Raw genomic sequence first — 17889 nt, 5'->3', positions numbered from 1 at the left:
TCGTGCGTATTGTTTTCCTGGTTCTTTTTACTTCATTCTGTATGAATTCATGTTTCCCATGCTTTTCTGAATGCCTTAGATTTCTCATTTCTTCCTCTCTAGTCATTCCATTGTATTCATGCACCAGGATTTTTTAAGCCATTCCCCAGTTGAAGGACATTGCTTTGTTTCCAGTCCTTTTCTACTACAAAATGTGGTGCTGTGGTCTCTATAGGACCTCTGACCCCCTTAGGATATATGCCAGCGGTTGAGTGTCCGAGTCAAAAGGCTTTGACAGTCCCTTTCTTATCATAATTCCAAATTGCCTTCCAGAACAGTTAAAGCAAGTCAGAGCTCCACCAACATCAACTGTACTCATCTTTTGTCATCTTTGCTAATTTGCTGCATGTAAGATGAAACCCTAGGGTTTTTTGCATTTCTCTCACTATTAGTGATTTGGAGCAGTCTTCCGTATAGTTAATAACTTGCAGTTCTCCTTTTGAGAACTAACTGCCTGTTCATATTGTTTTGACCGCATATCCATTGAGGAATATGGCTCTTTTTGGTCTTATGTATTTGTATTTGTTCCATTATTAATCTTGGATGTTAAATCCTTATCAGAGATACTTGATACAGAAATTTTTTTCCTAATTGACCATTTCCTTTCTTGTCCTAGCTGCATTGATTTTGTTAGTGCAAAAGTTTTTTGATTTCTTGTAATCAAAATTTTCTATTTTATCTTTTGTGATTGACTCAATTCCCTTTTTTGTTGTTTTTAATATTTTTCCTCCTAGCCATAGCTATGAAAGGGCCATGATGGAGTTCTCTTCTTATTTTTTTATGTTGTTCATAGTCATGTTCATCATAACTTCTAACTCATTTCATCCTTTATCACTCTTTTAAACTTCCAAGCATATACTCACTTTCCTGAAATTTAGGTGGAAATAATATCTTTCTCCAGTTTGAAATTCCTCTTCATTTCTTCCCTCTAAAAGCAGTAAAAACCTTTTAACTTAGTTGGTCTCTTTTAGTATTCCCTCCTTCCAAACTTCCTCCCCTTCGGATCATAAACATACCCATACACTCCATGCTGTCTAGAGGTGAGGTTTGTTTAAATTCTGTGTACAAACTTTCTTGACTTTGTGTGAGTTTTTACTCGTTTTCCATGGAAAATGATTCTATTAAATTAGGGCCTTCTACGGCAGCAATTAGAAGGAATTTGAAAATGAGGAATCTTGATCAGTTGCTTCTCTTACCCATTTCTGTTCCTTCATTTTTGTGGCAGATGCCTCAAAAATGAATGATTATGTGGCAACCCTGTGTCCTCACCGGGTATGGGAAAAGGAAACCACACACAAGACTTAAGTGTCCCCTCTGTATATTCTGTATAGCCAACTAAGATCTCAGAAGGGTTGGAAAAGGGAATAGGATACTGCAGTCTTCCAAGTTCACATTGGAGTTGGGCCAAGGAGATGGCAGCTCCAAATATGACTTCCTTGCTTTCCCTTTTTGTATAAGGAAAAGTTCCCTCTCTGACATGTATTAGAGAGTCTTCCCCTTCCCCCTCCCCATTCCACCTTGGGTTCCAGGGTGGTGATAGATGGGACAAAGTGTTTTTGGCTCTCTCTACTTTCAGACTTATGCTTTAGAATCTTTAAGCACAGTACTTTGTTGAAGGGACAAGAATATTAAAGTGACATGTTTCCTGATTTATTCACAGTTAACAAGGAGAATGTGTAGGGGCTGTTAGATATAAACATGGACACTAATCAAAGAAGTTATTGAGAAAAGAAGAAACCTTTTTAGCCCATTTTAACTATATATGGTTTTTTGATGTGAGGGAACCAGAAATAAGAAAAAATTATCTCACTTAGTCTGTCTTCTTCCACAGAAGGGGGCCCCAACCCCGAGTTAAACAGCAATCTGGCCAACCTCCTGAAATTGTGTCGAAGCAAAAACATGCCAAAGTCAACTATTGAGGCAGCACTGAAAAGTGAGGTACTTACCTTCTATTTACCTTACCTTACCTGCTATTTCTTGTACCACTTGGGTTTGGATGCCTAAAGGAAGCTCCTTAAATTATCTTGGAGAAAGGCTGCCCCTTATGCTAACAGCTTGGAACTGCAGTAGTTCAGATAGTTGTACTTAGTTTATATTCTACCCATATCTTCATTGTTCCAACCTCTAACCACTCCTGAAGGCCCTTAAGCCTGTTACTTCCCAGAGGAAGCAGGAAAAGAGTACTTAGGGAAGTCCAGCATAGATAGTATGGGAGCCTGCAATATGGTGGGTGAAGGATGAGATTGAGAGATGCCAGCATACATTCTTGGTGACTGGTTTTGAAAAAAGCCATTACCTCATCATTCAGTATGACAGCTGGACCCAGATCAGGGAGAGAGAGAGGCAGGAGGGAGTACTCACAACTGGAGAGGAAGTATCTGTTCTGTAGGACTCTGGGAAGTCAGTAAACAGTGAGGAAGCTGGGAGATTAGGATTCCAGGAAAATTTCAAATATGTTAAAGCAACTACAAAAAAGCAATACAATGGAGCCAGCAAAGGAAGGGAATCCCCAGAAAACAGGTTTCCTTAGGAAGAGCTGAGGGACAATTACTAGGCAAGCTTTGTGCCAGATATGTCTGAGTAATGCAGTAGTCCTTCGTGCTTTCTTTCCCAAACAGCAGGTTGTTGTGTTTGTCCTTCATTCTCGAAGAGGACCATGACTTGCAGTTGACTTTGATTTGAGTGAGGGAGGGCTTTGCAAAGTCACCAGCCTCACTTTCTCCTTCAGAGCCATCTGGGTCCAGTGACCTGACATTCACCAGGACAGCTGGAGATGGCCCAGGAAGCAGTGTGGGACCTTGGCCATTTTAGGCTAAGGTCTTATCAGATTCTCACTTTGAGTGAGATATACCCATTCAATGAATAGACCTTTTTAAAGTAGTTTCTCAAGGGATGTCCCCTTTTAAGGAAAGAAGAAAATAACAACAGCAAAGTCCAACTAGGAGGGGAAGACCTTCTGGGTTCTTGTGTGCTGAACTTTAAAGCGGACTTTGTGGTATGAAAAACCTTTGCTGAGAGGCCTTGCCTCTACTGCCCCTGTAGCTGTAAGGCCATTGATAGTCTTTAGGCTGGGAAGACTATGGGTTTTTGGTGCTTGGTAATCTCTGAGGCAGCACAAAGAACACAGAAACAAGTGTCCAGCTTGGGAAACAAATATTCCAGGTTGAGAAAAGGACCTGTAGCTATTCACCCTAACCATACTTGATCGTAGGTGAGATGAAGGATCACTAAGACCTTGTCCATAAATGTTAGAAATAATTTTAAGTGATGAGGACCCTGACTCTAGTCCAAGTTACATATAGTATGCAGTGAATAAGATGGAGATGGTTAAATCTTAGCTCTTTTGGTATTACTTTTTGCAGAAGAACAAGGACATCTATCTTCTCTATGAAGGACGAGGCCCAGGTGGCTCTTCTATACTCATTGAGGTACTTTCTGACAGTGCTGCCAGGTGCCATGCAGCCATCAAGCACATCCTGAACAAACATGGGTGTGTGGTAGGAGCTGGTTGGGGGGGCAGGGCTGGGAGGGAGAGTGGTGGTAGGTGGAGGAGCCAGGAGCCTAATTCCTCATTCTCTCCTGGGAAAGTTGTTTGCTTTCTCTGACAATGCTAGTTCTAAGAGAACTTATCTCAGTTCAAGCAGTGTTTATTATTGTTTCAGTTGTGATCCTCCTAGACCTTCTTGGAGCCTAGGGTCCAACAACTTTCTGCTTTTGATTTTCTGACTAGAGGCTTCTGAAAGTCTTTTTCATTTAGTTTACCTGAAGTTCTTTTTCAGTCCCCAATAATAAAGTATCCTAATCTTGAAACAAAGTATTCAGGGAATAGATTATACAGAATTTCTGTAGTAGAAAGATAGCTCTCTTCATCCTACAAACCCCAATTTGAGATGAAAACAAGTAGAATTAGGATAAGGGGGGAAAATATTCAAGTGATTTTGAAGAGAAACTCTAGGACAGGAGTGGGAAACCTGAGGTTTCAGGGCCACATGTGGCCCTCTAGGTCCTCACGTATGGCCCTTTGACTGAGTCCAAGTTTTATAGAACAAATCCTTTTATTAAGGGGATTTGTTCTGTGAAGTTTGGATTCATCCTGGATTCATGGCTTTTGCGGGGACAGGGTGAGGTCAATGGAAAGCATTTTACGAATACTCAGTGACCTGAAGTGATGACCATGTATCCCTCTTTGTTCTCAAACAGGGGAGTGATGACTGATGGGGCCAGGTACTCCTTTGACAAAAAGGGGGTTGTCGTGGTTGGCACAGAAGACAAAGAGAAGAGGACTGTGAATCTAGAACGAGCCCTTGAGTTGGCATTTGAGGCTGGAGCTGAAGATGTACAAGAATCTGAGGATGATGATGAGAAAAATATGCTTAAAGTAAGTTTGAAGGAGAGATGCTAAGTTGCCTCTTTTGAAAAGGCTTCCAGAAAAGATTCTGGAAAATTAGTTCAACATATGCCTCTTTTTTTTTTTTTAAACATTTTTAGTGCAGCATTTGAAAAAATCTATTTTTATTATAATATCTGTTATTATTCTTAGATCTTTTGCTATGCTGCCTTTATAGCCTTTGATCTAAAATATGCATGGTCTATAGGCTTTCCTCTTCCCACATTGGTTGAGGATCCTAGAATCATATTCTTAAAGTTGGAGGGACCTCAAAGGTTATCCTCCTAGAGTAGGAATCCCCTGTATGAAGTCCTTGGTAAGTGATCAGTTTCTACTTGAAGACCTCCAGTGATAAGAAACTACAAACTGATGTGGCAGCCTATTCAACTTTTGGACAGCAATTTGGATAGTATTCGTAGGGAGTTTGTCCTTATACTAAATGAAAATGTACATTTCTGCAACTTCAAACCAAAATAAAATCAAAACCAGAATTGGTAAGGACCTTTGTGCCCCATCCTGGCAGTTTTTCATTCTATTATCCATATATATCATAGTGTAGATTGTATTATTATGCTTTTAAATTTTTATTTATTTATTTTTAGCTTTAAGCATTCATTTCTATAAGATTTTGAGTTCCAAATTTTCTCCTCATATCTCCCCTCCCCCCCAAGCCACTGTACATTCTGATTAGCCCTTCCTTCTATCACACCCCTCCCTTATCTCCATTCCCTCTATTTTCTTGTAGGGCAAGATAGATTTCTATACCCCATTACCTATATATCTTATTTCCCAGTTGCATGTAAAAACAATTTTTAACATTCATTTTTAAAACTTTTGAGTTCCAACTTCTCTCCCTTCCTCCCTCCCCACCCATCCCCACTGCGAAGGCAAGCAATTCAGTATAGGTTATACATCTGTAGTTAAACAAAAGACTTCCATGAAAGTCATGTTGTGAAAGACTAACTGTATTTCTCTCCATCCTATCCTGCTCTCCATTTATTCTATTCTCTCTTTTGACCTTGTCCCTCCCCAAAAGTGTTTACTTCTAATTACCCCCTCCTCCCTTTTGCTCTCACACACACATCCCCCCCCACTTATCCCCTTCTCCCCTACTTTCCTGTAGTGTAAGATAGATTTTCATACCAAATTGAGTGTGCATGTTATTCCCTCCTTAAATCAAATGTGATTAGAACAAGCTTCACTTTTTCCCTCTCAACCCCCCCTTTTTTCTCTCCATTGAAAAAGCTTTTTCTTGCCTCTTTTATGAGGGATAATTTGCCCCATTCCTTTCTCTTCCCAATATATTCCTCTCTCACCCCTTAATTTTTTATTTTTAGATATCATCCCTTCCTATTCAACTCACCCTGTTCTCTCTGTGTATATGTATATAATCCCTCCAACTACCCAAATACTGTGAAAAGTCTCAAGAGTTACAAATATTATCTTTCCATGTTGAAATATAAACAGTTCAACTTTACCTTTTCATGCTTCTCTTGGTTCTTGTGTTTGAAAATCAGATTTTCTATTCAGCTCTGGTCTTTTCATCAAGAATACTTGAAAGTCCTCTATTTCATTGAATGCCTATTTTTTCCCCTAAAGTATTATACTCAGTTTTGCTGGATAGGTGATTCCTGGTTTTAATCCTAGCTCCTTTGACTTCTGGAATATCATATTTCAAGCCTTTCGATCCCTTAATGTAGAAACTGCTAGATCTTGTGTTATCCTGATTGCATTTCCACAATACTAGGATTGTTTCTTTCTGGCTGTTTATAAAATTTTCTCCTTGATCTGGGAACTATGGAATTTGGCTATAATATTCCTAGGAGTTTTTCTTTTGGGATCTCTTTCAGGAGGTGATTGGTGTATTCTTGTCTGCTATTTTTTTCATTCCTTTGGTTTTGTTTTATAATTTCTTGATTTTTCGTAATCATTAGCTTCCATCTGCTCAATTCTGATCTTTAAAGAGTTTTTTTCTTCAGTGAGCTTTTAGATCTCCTTTTCCATCTGGCCAATTTAGCTTTTTAGGGCATTCTTATCCTCATTGATTTTTTATTTCTTAAAGTGTTATTTTCTTCAGCATTTTTTCGGTCTCCTTTAGCAAGCTCTTGACTCATTTTTCATGATTTTCTTGCATCACTCTCATTTCTCTTCCCAATTTTTGCTCTACTTCTCTTACTTGATTTTAAAATTCCTTTTTGAGCTCTTCCATTGGCTAAGACCAATCATATTTTTCTTGGAGGCTTTGAATGGAGGAGCTTTGACTTTGTTTTCTTCTCTCTGCGTGCTTTGTTCTTCCTTGTAACCAAAGTAAGATTCTATAGTCTGATTCTTTTTCTAGTTTTTTCTCATTTCCCCAGCCATTTACTTGACTTTGAATTCTTTGTCAAGGTAGTTCTCTGCTTCTAGTGGGGATGAGGGGTGTACTGTCAGCCACTCAATTCCCCCACAATCTGTGGGCCTAGAGCTCCAGAAACAGTGGCTGCAGCTGCCCCTGCTGCTGCTGTGGATTCCTCCACCCCATCTCCCATTTGCCACCCTGGGACTGGGGTCAGACCACTCCTCTCTCCTGCACTAGTCCCACGGGCTTTTTCTACTGACCTTTCAATTTATCCTCAGTGTTTTGAGGTCGTGAAGTCTGGAAACCACTGCAGGTGCAAGACATTCAGTCCTCCCCAGGGCCTGCTCTGGTCCCCTCTGTGCACTTGCAGTCCACACTGGACTGGGCTTTGCTCCCAGCATGATGTAATAGATACTTCCTGGCAACCTTCCAGGCTGTCTTGGGCTGGAGATTTGCTTCACTCCGTCATTCTGTGAATTCTGCAGCTCCAGAATTTGTTCAGAGCCATTTTTTACAGGTATTTGGCTGGACTTGGCAGGAGCACTCTAGAAATTCTGTACTGTTACTCTGCCATTATTACACTTTTTTAAAATGCTGCACTAAAATATATCTGTTTCTATATTTGGCATTTTCCACTTTTTAAAAATGGAAATCCTCATCCCCATTCTTGCTGCTGGACTGTTATAAAATGTTAGGGTAATAAAATGTACTCTGTATGTAGCTGCTTGTCTCTTTGAAAGGATCACCCATACCTTTGCCTCATAATGAGCTCTCGGACCAGTTTCCTAGCAACTATCATTTTTTTTCTTTTTTTATACAATAGCCCAGTCTGCCTGACTCTTCCAGGAGGTTTAAAACACATTTTGTCATTTCCCATTGCCCCTACAATAACTTGAATGCTACTGGATAAAGTTGGCTTTTGTATCTCTAGCACTCATCTATTTCAAACAAGTTTTTAAATTTTTATTGGCATTTTTTTTATATTCCATCTCCTTCATTTCTGATTATGTACCAACAAGGCATCCCTTGCAACACAGAATAAAAAGGGAGTGGAGAGTGATGAAGAAAAAATGCAGTTCAACAGAATCAACCCACATGTTGACTGAGGCAAACAGTGCACGCGTTGTTCCTTACCCATACTTACCTTTCTTCACAGAAAAGATGGAGGCACATTTTCTTATTTCTTCCGGTCAAGTTTGGTCATTGTAATTACAAGACATTCAGTTTAGTGTTTTCTGTCTTTGTGTTATATTGTTGTGGTCATTGTGTATATGTTTTTTGTTGATTTTCTTCCCTCTGTACAAGTTCATGTAAATCTCTGCTTCTCTGAATTCTTTATATTCCTTCTTTCTTACTGTGCAATAATGCTACATTTGTGTACCACATTTGCTCAGCTGTCCCCCAGGCAATGGGCATTTGCTCTGTTTCCAGATTTTTGCTAGGACAAAAAGTACTGCTATGAATATGTTGGTATATATGAGACCTTTCTTTCTGCCTTTGACCTCATTGGCCATATGCATAGTAGTGGGATATATAGGCCATAGATCATAAACATTTTAATCACTTTCTTAATATAATCCCAAATTTCTTTCAGGAAGGATTGGATCAATTCACAGCTCTACCAGCAATGTATTAGTGTGCCTGCCTTTCCATAGCTCCTTCAACATTGATTCTTCCCGTTTTTTGTCATCTTTGCTAGTTTTCTGGGTGAAACCTCAGAGATATCTTAATTTAAACTTCTGTTATTATTTGGAGATTTGGAATCTTTCATATACTTATCCATAGTTTATAATTTTCCTTTTGAGAACTATTTGTTTATACCTTTTGACCACTTATCAAGGAATGGTTCTTGGTCATATATTTGTATTAATTACCTTTAAATCTTAGAAATTAGACCCTTATCAAAGATATTTGATACAATTTTTTTCTAATCTGTCACTTCCTTTCTTATCCTAGTTGCATTGATTTTGTTAGTTCAAAATCTTTTCAATTTCATGTAGTCAAAGTTATCTGTTTTATCTTTTGTGAATCATTGTTAGTAGAGTTGTGATATGGATGCCCATACCCTTTGACTCAGATATCCCAGTTAAGTTTATATTCTAAGGAGATCATTGACAAAAAGATCCTTATATGCCAAAATATTTGTAATGTCACTCTTCAAGACAGCAAATAACTGGAAACAAAATAGATGCTCATTGAGGAATAACCAAACAAATTGTAGTACATGAATGTAATGGAATGTTATTGTCCTGCAACAAATAGCAAATGTGATGAATACAGAGGAACATGTAAAGATTTATATGAAATAATGCAGAGTAAAGTAAGCAGAGCCAGGAAGATAGTATAAACATTGACTATAACAACAGCAATGGAAAAAACAACTATTAAGCCATAGAAATAGAATATTACAAAATCATAAGCAATCTTGACTACGAAGAAGAGCTATGAGAAGACACCTCCTTTTCTCCACCTCCTTTTGGAGAGGCTGAGTGTGGAACATTGCATATAACATCAAATTTGGGGGTGGGGGGGTTTGATCAGTTTTGGTGTATTTTCCCATCTTTCTCTTCCCTTAAAAAACAAAATTCCAGAGGGATGGGGAGGGAGGAGGAGGGAGAATTTGGAACTCAAAGTTTAATGTTAAAAATTGTTTTTACATATAACTGGGAATTAAGATATACAGGCAATAGGGTATAGAAATCTGTTTTACCCTACAGGAAAATAGAAGGGAAAGGGGATAAGAGAAGAGGGTGGGGACAGTGATAGAAGGGAGGGCAGACTGGAGGAAGAAGTAGTCAGAAGCAGAACACTTTTGAGGAGGGACAGAGTGAAAGAAGAGAGAAAATAGAATAAATGTGGGTCGAGGGAATAGAATGGAGAGAAATACAGTTAGCAACAGTAACTGTGAAAAAAAAATTTTTGAAGCAATTTTCTCTGATAAAAGTCTCATTTCTCTAACATAGAGAGAACTATGTCAAATTTATAAAAACAGGAGCCATTCCCCAATTGATAAATGATCAGAAGATATAATCAGTTTTCAGATGAAGTAATTAAAGCTCTCTATAGCCATATGAAAAAATATTCTAACTTACTATTGATTGGAGAAATGCAAATTAAAACAATTCTGAGGTACTACCTTATATCTATTAGATTAGCGAATAGGACAGAAAAAGTAAATGAAAAATGTTGGTGGGGATGTGGGAAAAAGGAGACATTAATATACAGTTGTCGAAGTTGTGAATTGATTAAACCATTCATAAAACCATGCATACCCTTTGACATAGCAATGCCACTACTAAGTCTATATCCCAAAAGAGATAAAAAAAAAAAGGAAAAGAACCTATATGTACAAAAATATTTATAGTAGCTCTTTTCTGGGGGTGAAGAATTAGAAATTGAAGGGATGCACATAAATTGGGGAATGGCTGAACAAGTTGTGGTACATAATTTTGATGGAATGCTATTGTACTTTTTAGAAATGATGAGCAGGAAAACTTGGAAAGACTTGCATGAATTGATGGATGCAAAGTGAAATGTACTGGGTACAAAGTAACAGCAATATTGTAAGATGATCGGCTATGAATGACTTAGCTATTTTCAGCAATAAAATGATCCATGACAACTCCGAAGGACTTAGGATGTGTCTGAATACAGATTGAAACATACTTTTTTACTTTATTTTTCCTGAGTTTTTTGTCTATGTTTTCTTTCACATGACTATTATGCATATGTTTTGCATGACTACACATATATAACCTATATGGAATTGCTTGCCTTTGCAATGGGGTTGGGGGATAGGGAGGGAGGAAGGGAGAGAATTTGGAACTCGGAGTTTTAAAAACAAATGTTAAAGATTGTTTTTACATGTAACTGGGGAAAAATTAAAGAATGAATGAATGCAAAGAAATAAAGTTCTTCCTTAAAAAAAATTCCTTATTCTAAAGGAGGTTCTCTGGAAGTGGTAGAATGTAAATACGAAGGGGAAAATCTAGTCAATATAAAAACAGAAGATACAAATAAAAATTCCTTGCCCTTAGTTATAACTATGAAAGTTATCTATTCTAATTCTTTTCTAGGGATTTTTGTTGTTGTTATTATTCTTATATTTACTTAACATTTTACTTTTTCCCCAATTACATATAAAAACCATTTTTGACATTCATTTTTTAAAATTTTGAGTTCCAAATTCTTTCTCCCCTTCCCTCTCCTTGAGAAAACAAGCAATTTGATGCTATACATGTAGAGTCATACGAAACATATTTCCATGTTAGCCATGTTGTGAAAGAAAACACAAAAAATGTTTTTAAAAAGTTCGCTTTGATCTGCATTTAGACTTCATCAGTTCTTTCTCTGGAGATAGATAGCCTCTTTCACCATAAGTCCTTCAGAATTGTCTTGGATCCTTGTATGGCTGAGAACAGCTAAGTTATTCACAGTTGTTCATCTTACAATATTGCTGTTACTGTGTACAATGTTCCCCTGGTTCTGCTCATTTCACTTTGCATCATGTCAGTTTTTCTAGGTTTTTCTGAGAGCGTCTCACTTGCCATTTCTTATAGCACAATAGTATTCCATCACAATCATATTCCACAATCACATTCCCCCCTTGAGGGACATCCCATCCATTTCCAGTTCTTTGCCACCACTAAAAGAGCTGCTGTAAATATTTTTGTACATCTAGGTCCTTTTCTTTTTTGCCTTTTGTCTCTTTGGCATATAGACCTATTATTGGTATTTCTGAGTCAAAGGGTATGCGTGGTTTTATAGTCCTTTGGTCATAATTAGAGTTGTTTTTTAAAGGCATTCTTTAATACCTTTAATAAAGATATTCTGGTTGTGTATCCATTTTGAACTTCTTATGATTGTTGTCAGATATTGATTGATCTAAATCTAATTTCTGGCATGTTGCTTCTTTCAGTTTATATGTGATATCCCTTCACTGCATGAAGTGAAGACAAAACTGGACTCCCTGGGCTTGTGTTCTGTGTCCTGTGTCCTAGAATTCATCCCTAACATGAAGGTGAAGCTGTCAGATGGGGACATGGAGGCAGCTGCCCATCTAATTGAAGCACTTAATAGCTACGAGGATGTGATTCGCGTCTATGACAACATTGAGTAACAGGGTTTGCCTGGAAAGAGACAACCTGGTGCTTCACTGTTCAGATAGCCATCAGTTTCAGTAGTATGAATTTCTTTAAACTACCCTTGGGACCTGAGGAAAACAGGATGCCTTGATAGGTCATCAGTGTATTAAGCCAAGATCAGTGAATAGATTCGTACCACAGCCACCTTGCTGGGTGGTCATTGCCTGCCTTGCTGCTCCGTAAGGAAAGAAGGCCCTTGGAGTCTTCATTTCAGTGGCATGCAGTGCCATAATGAGGAAATCTGAGATGATGTCTGATCTCTGCTGACTGACTGAACCTAGGCTGAATCACCCTGAACACCTGGAGTAGAAGCTGCTTTTTGATTAGTAACAAAAATTATTTATGTTGGTAACTACATTGTCATGGTGTGTGATTATTAACTCTCTTTGATGGCTTTCTTCCTTCCATTCTCCCATTCAGGAAGTGTGACTTTATGGGCCTGGGTACGTTAATTCCCAGCAGGCCTAAAATCCTCCTTGGAATACTCTACCACCTCTGTCCTAACCTTTCTTTTGCCTTGTAGATATACCCTTTAATGCCTTGCTCTATCCCATCAAAAAATGGCCTAAACCTACTTATATGAAACATAACTTGTTGATTATCATCATCCTCAGATTCAGTAGGTAGGGCAAATAGGAGAAAGGAGGCCATCTGTGGGGTTCTTGGGGGTGGGCGTTGTTTACCCCGAGTACCCATCAAAGTAAAAGAATGGCTGTGATTGCATCCCCAATTTCTTCCCTCAAATGGTGCTGCCTATACACCTCTGTCACGAAGGGGCAGCACTCCACTGCCCAGTCCACCTTGGAAAAGGCAACAGAAAATTAATTTCCAGACTCAAGGTAACTTTCCCTTGGGTTCCTTCTCTGACTAGGGGCCTGAATATCATGTTTGTTCAGAAAGGCCCTGATAGCAGATTGCGTGGCCCTCAGGAGAGACCTGTTAAATTGGATATCAATAACGGTTCTGGAATTGCAGTATGGTATAGAAGGAAGTGCCCTGTTCTCAGCAGACATAGGCTCTAGGCTCTGTTATGCCAATGTTTTTGCTCTTGCTTTTGAACCCTACCATTGAAGGTACTATCATCCTTCTTACCCAGTTATGAAATCTAAGTCCTTGACTTTTCACTCTCCCTCACTCACCCCTAACCAATCAATCCATGTCAGTTCTACCTCTACAATATCTCTCAAATCATTCTCCTCTTCTCCACTCATACATTTACCATCCTACGTCAGTCCCTAATCACTTCTTGTTTGGACTGTTACAATAGCCTCCTAATTTTTTTCCTGTAAGACAAGTCTCTACCTTCTCCAGTCTGTTCTCCACAGAGCTGTCAGAATCATGTTCCTAAGTCACAGATCAGACCATATTTATTCTCTTGTGTAATAAAATCTATTGTCTCCCTTATTACCTATAGTTTAAAATACAAACTGGCTTTTAAAGCTCTTCACAATTTGGCTTTAGCCTACTTTTTGAGGATTGTACATTATTCTTCTTGACATACTCTTATCTTTTGACCAAACTGGTCACTTTATTGTTTCTTGGATATGACCGTCCAGATCCTATTTACATGCTATTGCACAGACCATCTTCCATGCCTGGAACACCTTTCCTCCTCACCTCTGCCTCTGAGAATCCTCAGCTGTCCTCAAAACTCATCTCAAGCACCATCTCTTATGTAAAGATATTTCTGACTCCTCCCCACCCTCAGCTTCTAGTGCCCTTTCCTGTGATATTGTTCAGTTGTTTCAGTCTATCTGACTCTTTGTAACCCCATTTGAGAATTTCTTGGCAAAGATACTGGAGGTCATTTTACAGATGAGGAAACTGAAGCAAGCAGGGTTAAGTGACTTGCTCTTAAGTGTCTGAAGATGAATTTGAACAGGAAGATGAGTCTTTTTTACTCTGGCACTCTATCCACTTTGACACCTAGCTACCCCATCCCCTTATATTATTTTGTGTTTATTTTGCATATATGTACTTACTTAAACATGTACATGTTTCCCCAGTGAAGTGTCGTTTTTTGCCTTTGTATCCCAAGTGCCTAGCACAAAGTAGAAGGGCTAGTTGGTTGATTGAAGATGTCCAATACAAAACTCATCTTTCTCCCTCAGAGTACCTGATAAGGGTACCACCAACCTTCCACTTACCGAGGACTGAAACTTCAAAATCATCCTTGACTCTAGCATCTGTTCAACTCCTCAAATCTCCAGTCAATCACCAAGTCTCCTTGGTTCTGTCTCTCCTGCATTTCTTGTTTTATCCTTCTTTCCACTCACACAGCCAACACCCTAGTTCAAGGCCTCTTACCTGCAATAAATAGCCTAATTTGATTCCCTAATTTCCCCTTTCTCCCATCTCAAATCCAAGTTTTCAGAACAACCTTCCTATAAAGCACAATTCTGGAGAAGCAGAAAGAACGCTAGCTTTGGAGTCTGAGTATTTGAGTTCAGATCCTGTTTGTTACTTACAACTTGTGTGACCTTGGACATGTCATTTAACCTCTTTGGTCCTCAGTTTCCTCATCTATAAAATGAGGGGAAGAGAGTAGAAGAGACTTGAAGGTCCCTTCTGGTTCTAAATCTATGAGTCTCTCTCCTTTTCTGAAGAACCTTCAGTGTCCCCCTATGGCCTCCAGAATGAAATATTCCATTTACAATCTGACTTCCATATTTTCAGGAATATTGCAACCTACTCTTTTTTTACTCCACATTTCAGAGAAACTGACTTGTTTGCTGTTAGGAAGCTAAAGCAAAGAGAAATTAAATTACTTGCTCAGAGTCATACAGCCAGTAAGTTTCTGAGATAAAATTTGAACTCAGGATAGTCTGAATCTAGTTCCAAATTCTATCCACTATGCCACAGTACCTCCTATGGGAATCCTTTCCTCATCCTAAATTTCTAGTTCTTCTGCCTGAAATTATGATATATGTGCTTACCTATTTGTGTATTGTATTTCTACCTTTCCCCCCATTAGAATGTAAATGCAAGATCAGGGATTACTTTTCATTTTGCTTTTTTATCCTTATCACCTAGCATTGTTCCTTGCCTTGTTCTTTAAGGAAGGGCCTTTATGACCTTAATAAATGCTTATTGGGTTGGACTGGATTTGGATTGTACAGCTAGAAAATCAGTAATGTTCTTGCATCTATATAATATTGACTTAATTTATTAATGAAACTATCCATAGAGTAGTTTAAAATAATGTAGTTTACTGGAAAGGGTTCTAGATTTAGACCAAAAAGACATAGGTCTAAATCTCATCTCTACCTGTGTGACCTTGGACAAGTTATTTCATCTTTCTAGATCTCAGTTTCCTTATTTGTAAAATGAGGGCCTTGCACTTCTGGACTCCTTTCAGAAGTCTGTGATCCTAAATATTATATAGGTAAACCTTTATGCAATAACTATGATCCTGAAAAGTTAGAAGAAAATGGAATTTGGAGAAATGTGCTCTTTTAAAATGCATGAAGGAATATGTAAGGGAATTTTGTGGTGAATACTTATAAAATGAATAATCATAAATGAATCATAAAGTAAATGATGAATCATGTCTCCCCCTGGATAAGCTCATCACCCAAAATCTCATCATTTCAGTGAGTGATTCCTCTTTAATGCTCTATACCTTCTCAGCACCCTCAGTTGCATCTCCCCTCTGACAGAAGGAAAAGCAGTGAATTCCTCCCAAGGCCTCTCTTTCCATCCAGGTACCCTAGGCCCCACTTCCCCACACCATCAATTTTTCAGCTTCTTTCTGTATATTGTCTTCCTCCATTGGATCAAAAGCAAGTCCTGTCTTATCTGTATCATCAGTGATTATAATCACTTACTGATTATTGACTAAATACCATCTTTTTTTTGTTTTGTATTTTTTTGTATGTTTGTTTGTTTGTTGTATGTTTGTATATTTTTTGTATGTTGTACGATAATACACCTGTGCTCATGGTATTATACTAATGTGAACCCTAAAATATGTGGTCATAGTACCATAGTGACTCCTGATACTGTCCTCTAAAATTAATATAAGAAACTGTGAAAGATGAGAATCAGCTCTTCTTCCTCTGGGCAAGGTAAAAACTCTGTTCCTTATCTCCATGAGTTAAAAATAACCTCATTGCCTCCTGGCAAGTGAAGCAACAGCTGGAATCTTGGAGTGGAGTTGGCTCTAAGAGCAAAACAACTGGATTCTAATTTCAGATATACCACTGTGTGATCTTGGTCAAGTGCCTTAACCTTCTTGGGTCTCTCATCCATAAAATGAAGGGGGTTAGATTGCATGATCTCTGAGACTCGTTCTAGTTGTAATGTTCATGGTATAGTACTTTGTATCTACCTATGACACTTATAACAGCTTATTGTAATATATAATGTAATAGTATCACGCTTTAATAATAATTTATATAACACTTCTAGAATTACTTTACAGACATCTCATTTTTATCCTCACAACGGCTCTAGAAGGTATGTGCTATTATGCACATTTTACAAATGAGGAAACTGAGGCAGATAATGGTTAAGTGACTTGCCCAGGGTCATGTAACTAATAAGTGTTCTTGAGGTCAGATCTGAACTCAGGTCTTCCTGACTCTAAGTGCCATGCAATATCCCCTGCACCACCTAGCTGCCTCACCTTTACCTGGTATCCTTGTAATATTTAACATCCAGATATTGTAGGCTTCTAATTTATAGCCTCAGCACTCCTGGGCTTATCTCAGATTGAAGGCATATTTATTGAATTTATGAATTCAGAATTTCATTTTTGGAGGAAGAATACCAAACTAAGATTATAACCCAGGAATTCCACCTCTCAAATGCTCCAAACCCTAGTGTATATTTGTTATAAATACACAGGTGTATGTATGTATATATGTGTGTGTGTGTGCATATATATATATGTATGTAATATACATATACCTGTAATTAAAATACGTAATGATGTACCTGTACTTAAAATGATAGTATGGAGGAAGTCTGACAAAAGAAAATATCCCATGCCATTAATCAGGTCTGAAATGGCTTTTCATCATTTTCTCCTCTCTAAAAGCTAGAGGTGCAGCAGAGCTATGTCAAAATCAGTAAAAAGCATTGACTGTCCTGAAGTCTTTGACTCTTTCAATCCCCATTGCTCACCTGTTGTTGATTCTCTTTTCAAAACAGTAACAGTTCATTTACATATTGCTTCACAGTTTAAAAAGTGCGTTTTGTCAATGGCTGTTACGTGTTATTTCCTCCCTTACATACACACATTTTTCTTGTTTCTTTTCCCTGCTTAAAGCACACACACGCACACATGCACGTACACACACACACCCTTACAATGACCAACCTCTGGCATGTGGGTGAGTTCCTGCCCTTTCCTTACCTTCATTTGATCTGGATATAATGAGAGATGATTTATTTCCTTTGTTATATGATGATAGTACCAAAAATAAATTGAAAAGTGACTGCTGTATACCTTGAAAGCCTCTACATTTGTTTGTGCCAGCCTGTATCAGCATTTCCATTTGCCTTTTTTTATTCTTGCGTTTCACTCACCTTTCCATTTTCTCTTTTTATCCCCTAGTCCCTTAATCTAATCATAATACAGAATTTAAATGTATTCATTTTACACTTGAGTTTTATGTGCCTTGATCTTAACAATGTAAATGAAATATTTATATTTTTAGTACCTTGAATTAATATTATTTCAATTGTTTTTTTCTTTTGATGAATAAGAGTAGAATGCCATCAAAAATAACTACCTTATCTCCAGCCTATAAAGTCAAATCCAAACCATTTAATCTGGCTTTCAAAGTCCTCCATTGGCTACTCCCTTCTTATCTACTTAGCAAGTAAATTTCCTTACTTTACTGAACATGTGCCTTTGTTCAAGTTATTCACCTTCCTTGAAGTGGTTTCCCCTTCTTTCTCCATGAGTCCAAACACATTCTTCTTTCCAGGCACACACACACACACACAAAAATCATTTCAAAGTGACCACATTC

The 17889-nt window shown here is 38.1% G+C and overlaps 1 protein-coding gene across 1 annotated transcript in view; it reads left to right on the top strand.

The window, feature by feature from the left end:
* TACO1 (translational activator of cytochrome c oxidase I) overlaps positions 1 to 17357 on the top strand; it is a 32834-nt gene extending 15477 nt beyond the window's left edge. The window contains exons 2-5 of the mRNA XM_072645853.1: positions 1871 to 1977; positions 3402 to 3529; positions 4240 to 4417; positions 11683 to 17357. Coding sequence (XP_072501954.1) covers positions 1871 to 1977; positions 3402 to 3529; positions 4240 to 4417; positions 11683 to 11883 — 614 coding nt within the window. The 3' untranslated portion in view covers positions 11884 to 17357. The remainder of the gene's footprint in view (positions 1 to 1870; positions 1978 to 3401; positions 3530 to 4239; positions 4418 to 11682) is intronic.
* Positions 17358 to 17889: the final 532 nt, after the last annotated feature.

The sequence above is a fragment of the Notamacropus eugenii genome, chromosome 2, assembly GCF_028372415.1.
Source record: "Notamacropus eugenii isolate mMacEug1 chromosome 2, mMacEug1.pri_v2, whole genome shotgun sequence".
NCBI classification, from domain to species: Eukaryota; Metazoa; Chordata; class Mammalia; order Diprotodontia; family Macropodidae; genus Notamacropus; species Notamacropus eugenii.
Note: the sequence above shows the minus strand (reverse complement) of the source record. Positions and strands in the feature narration are given on the sequence as shown.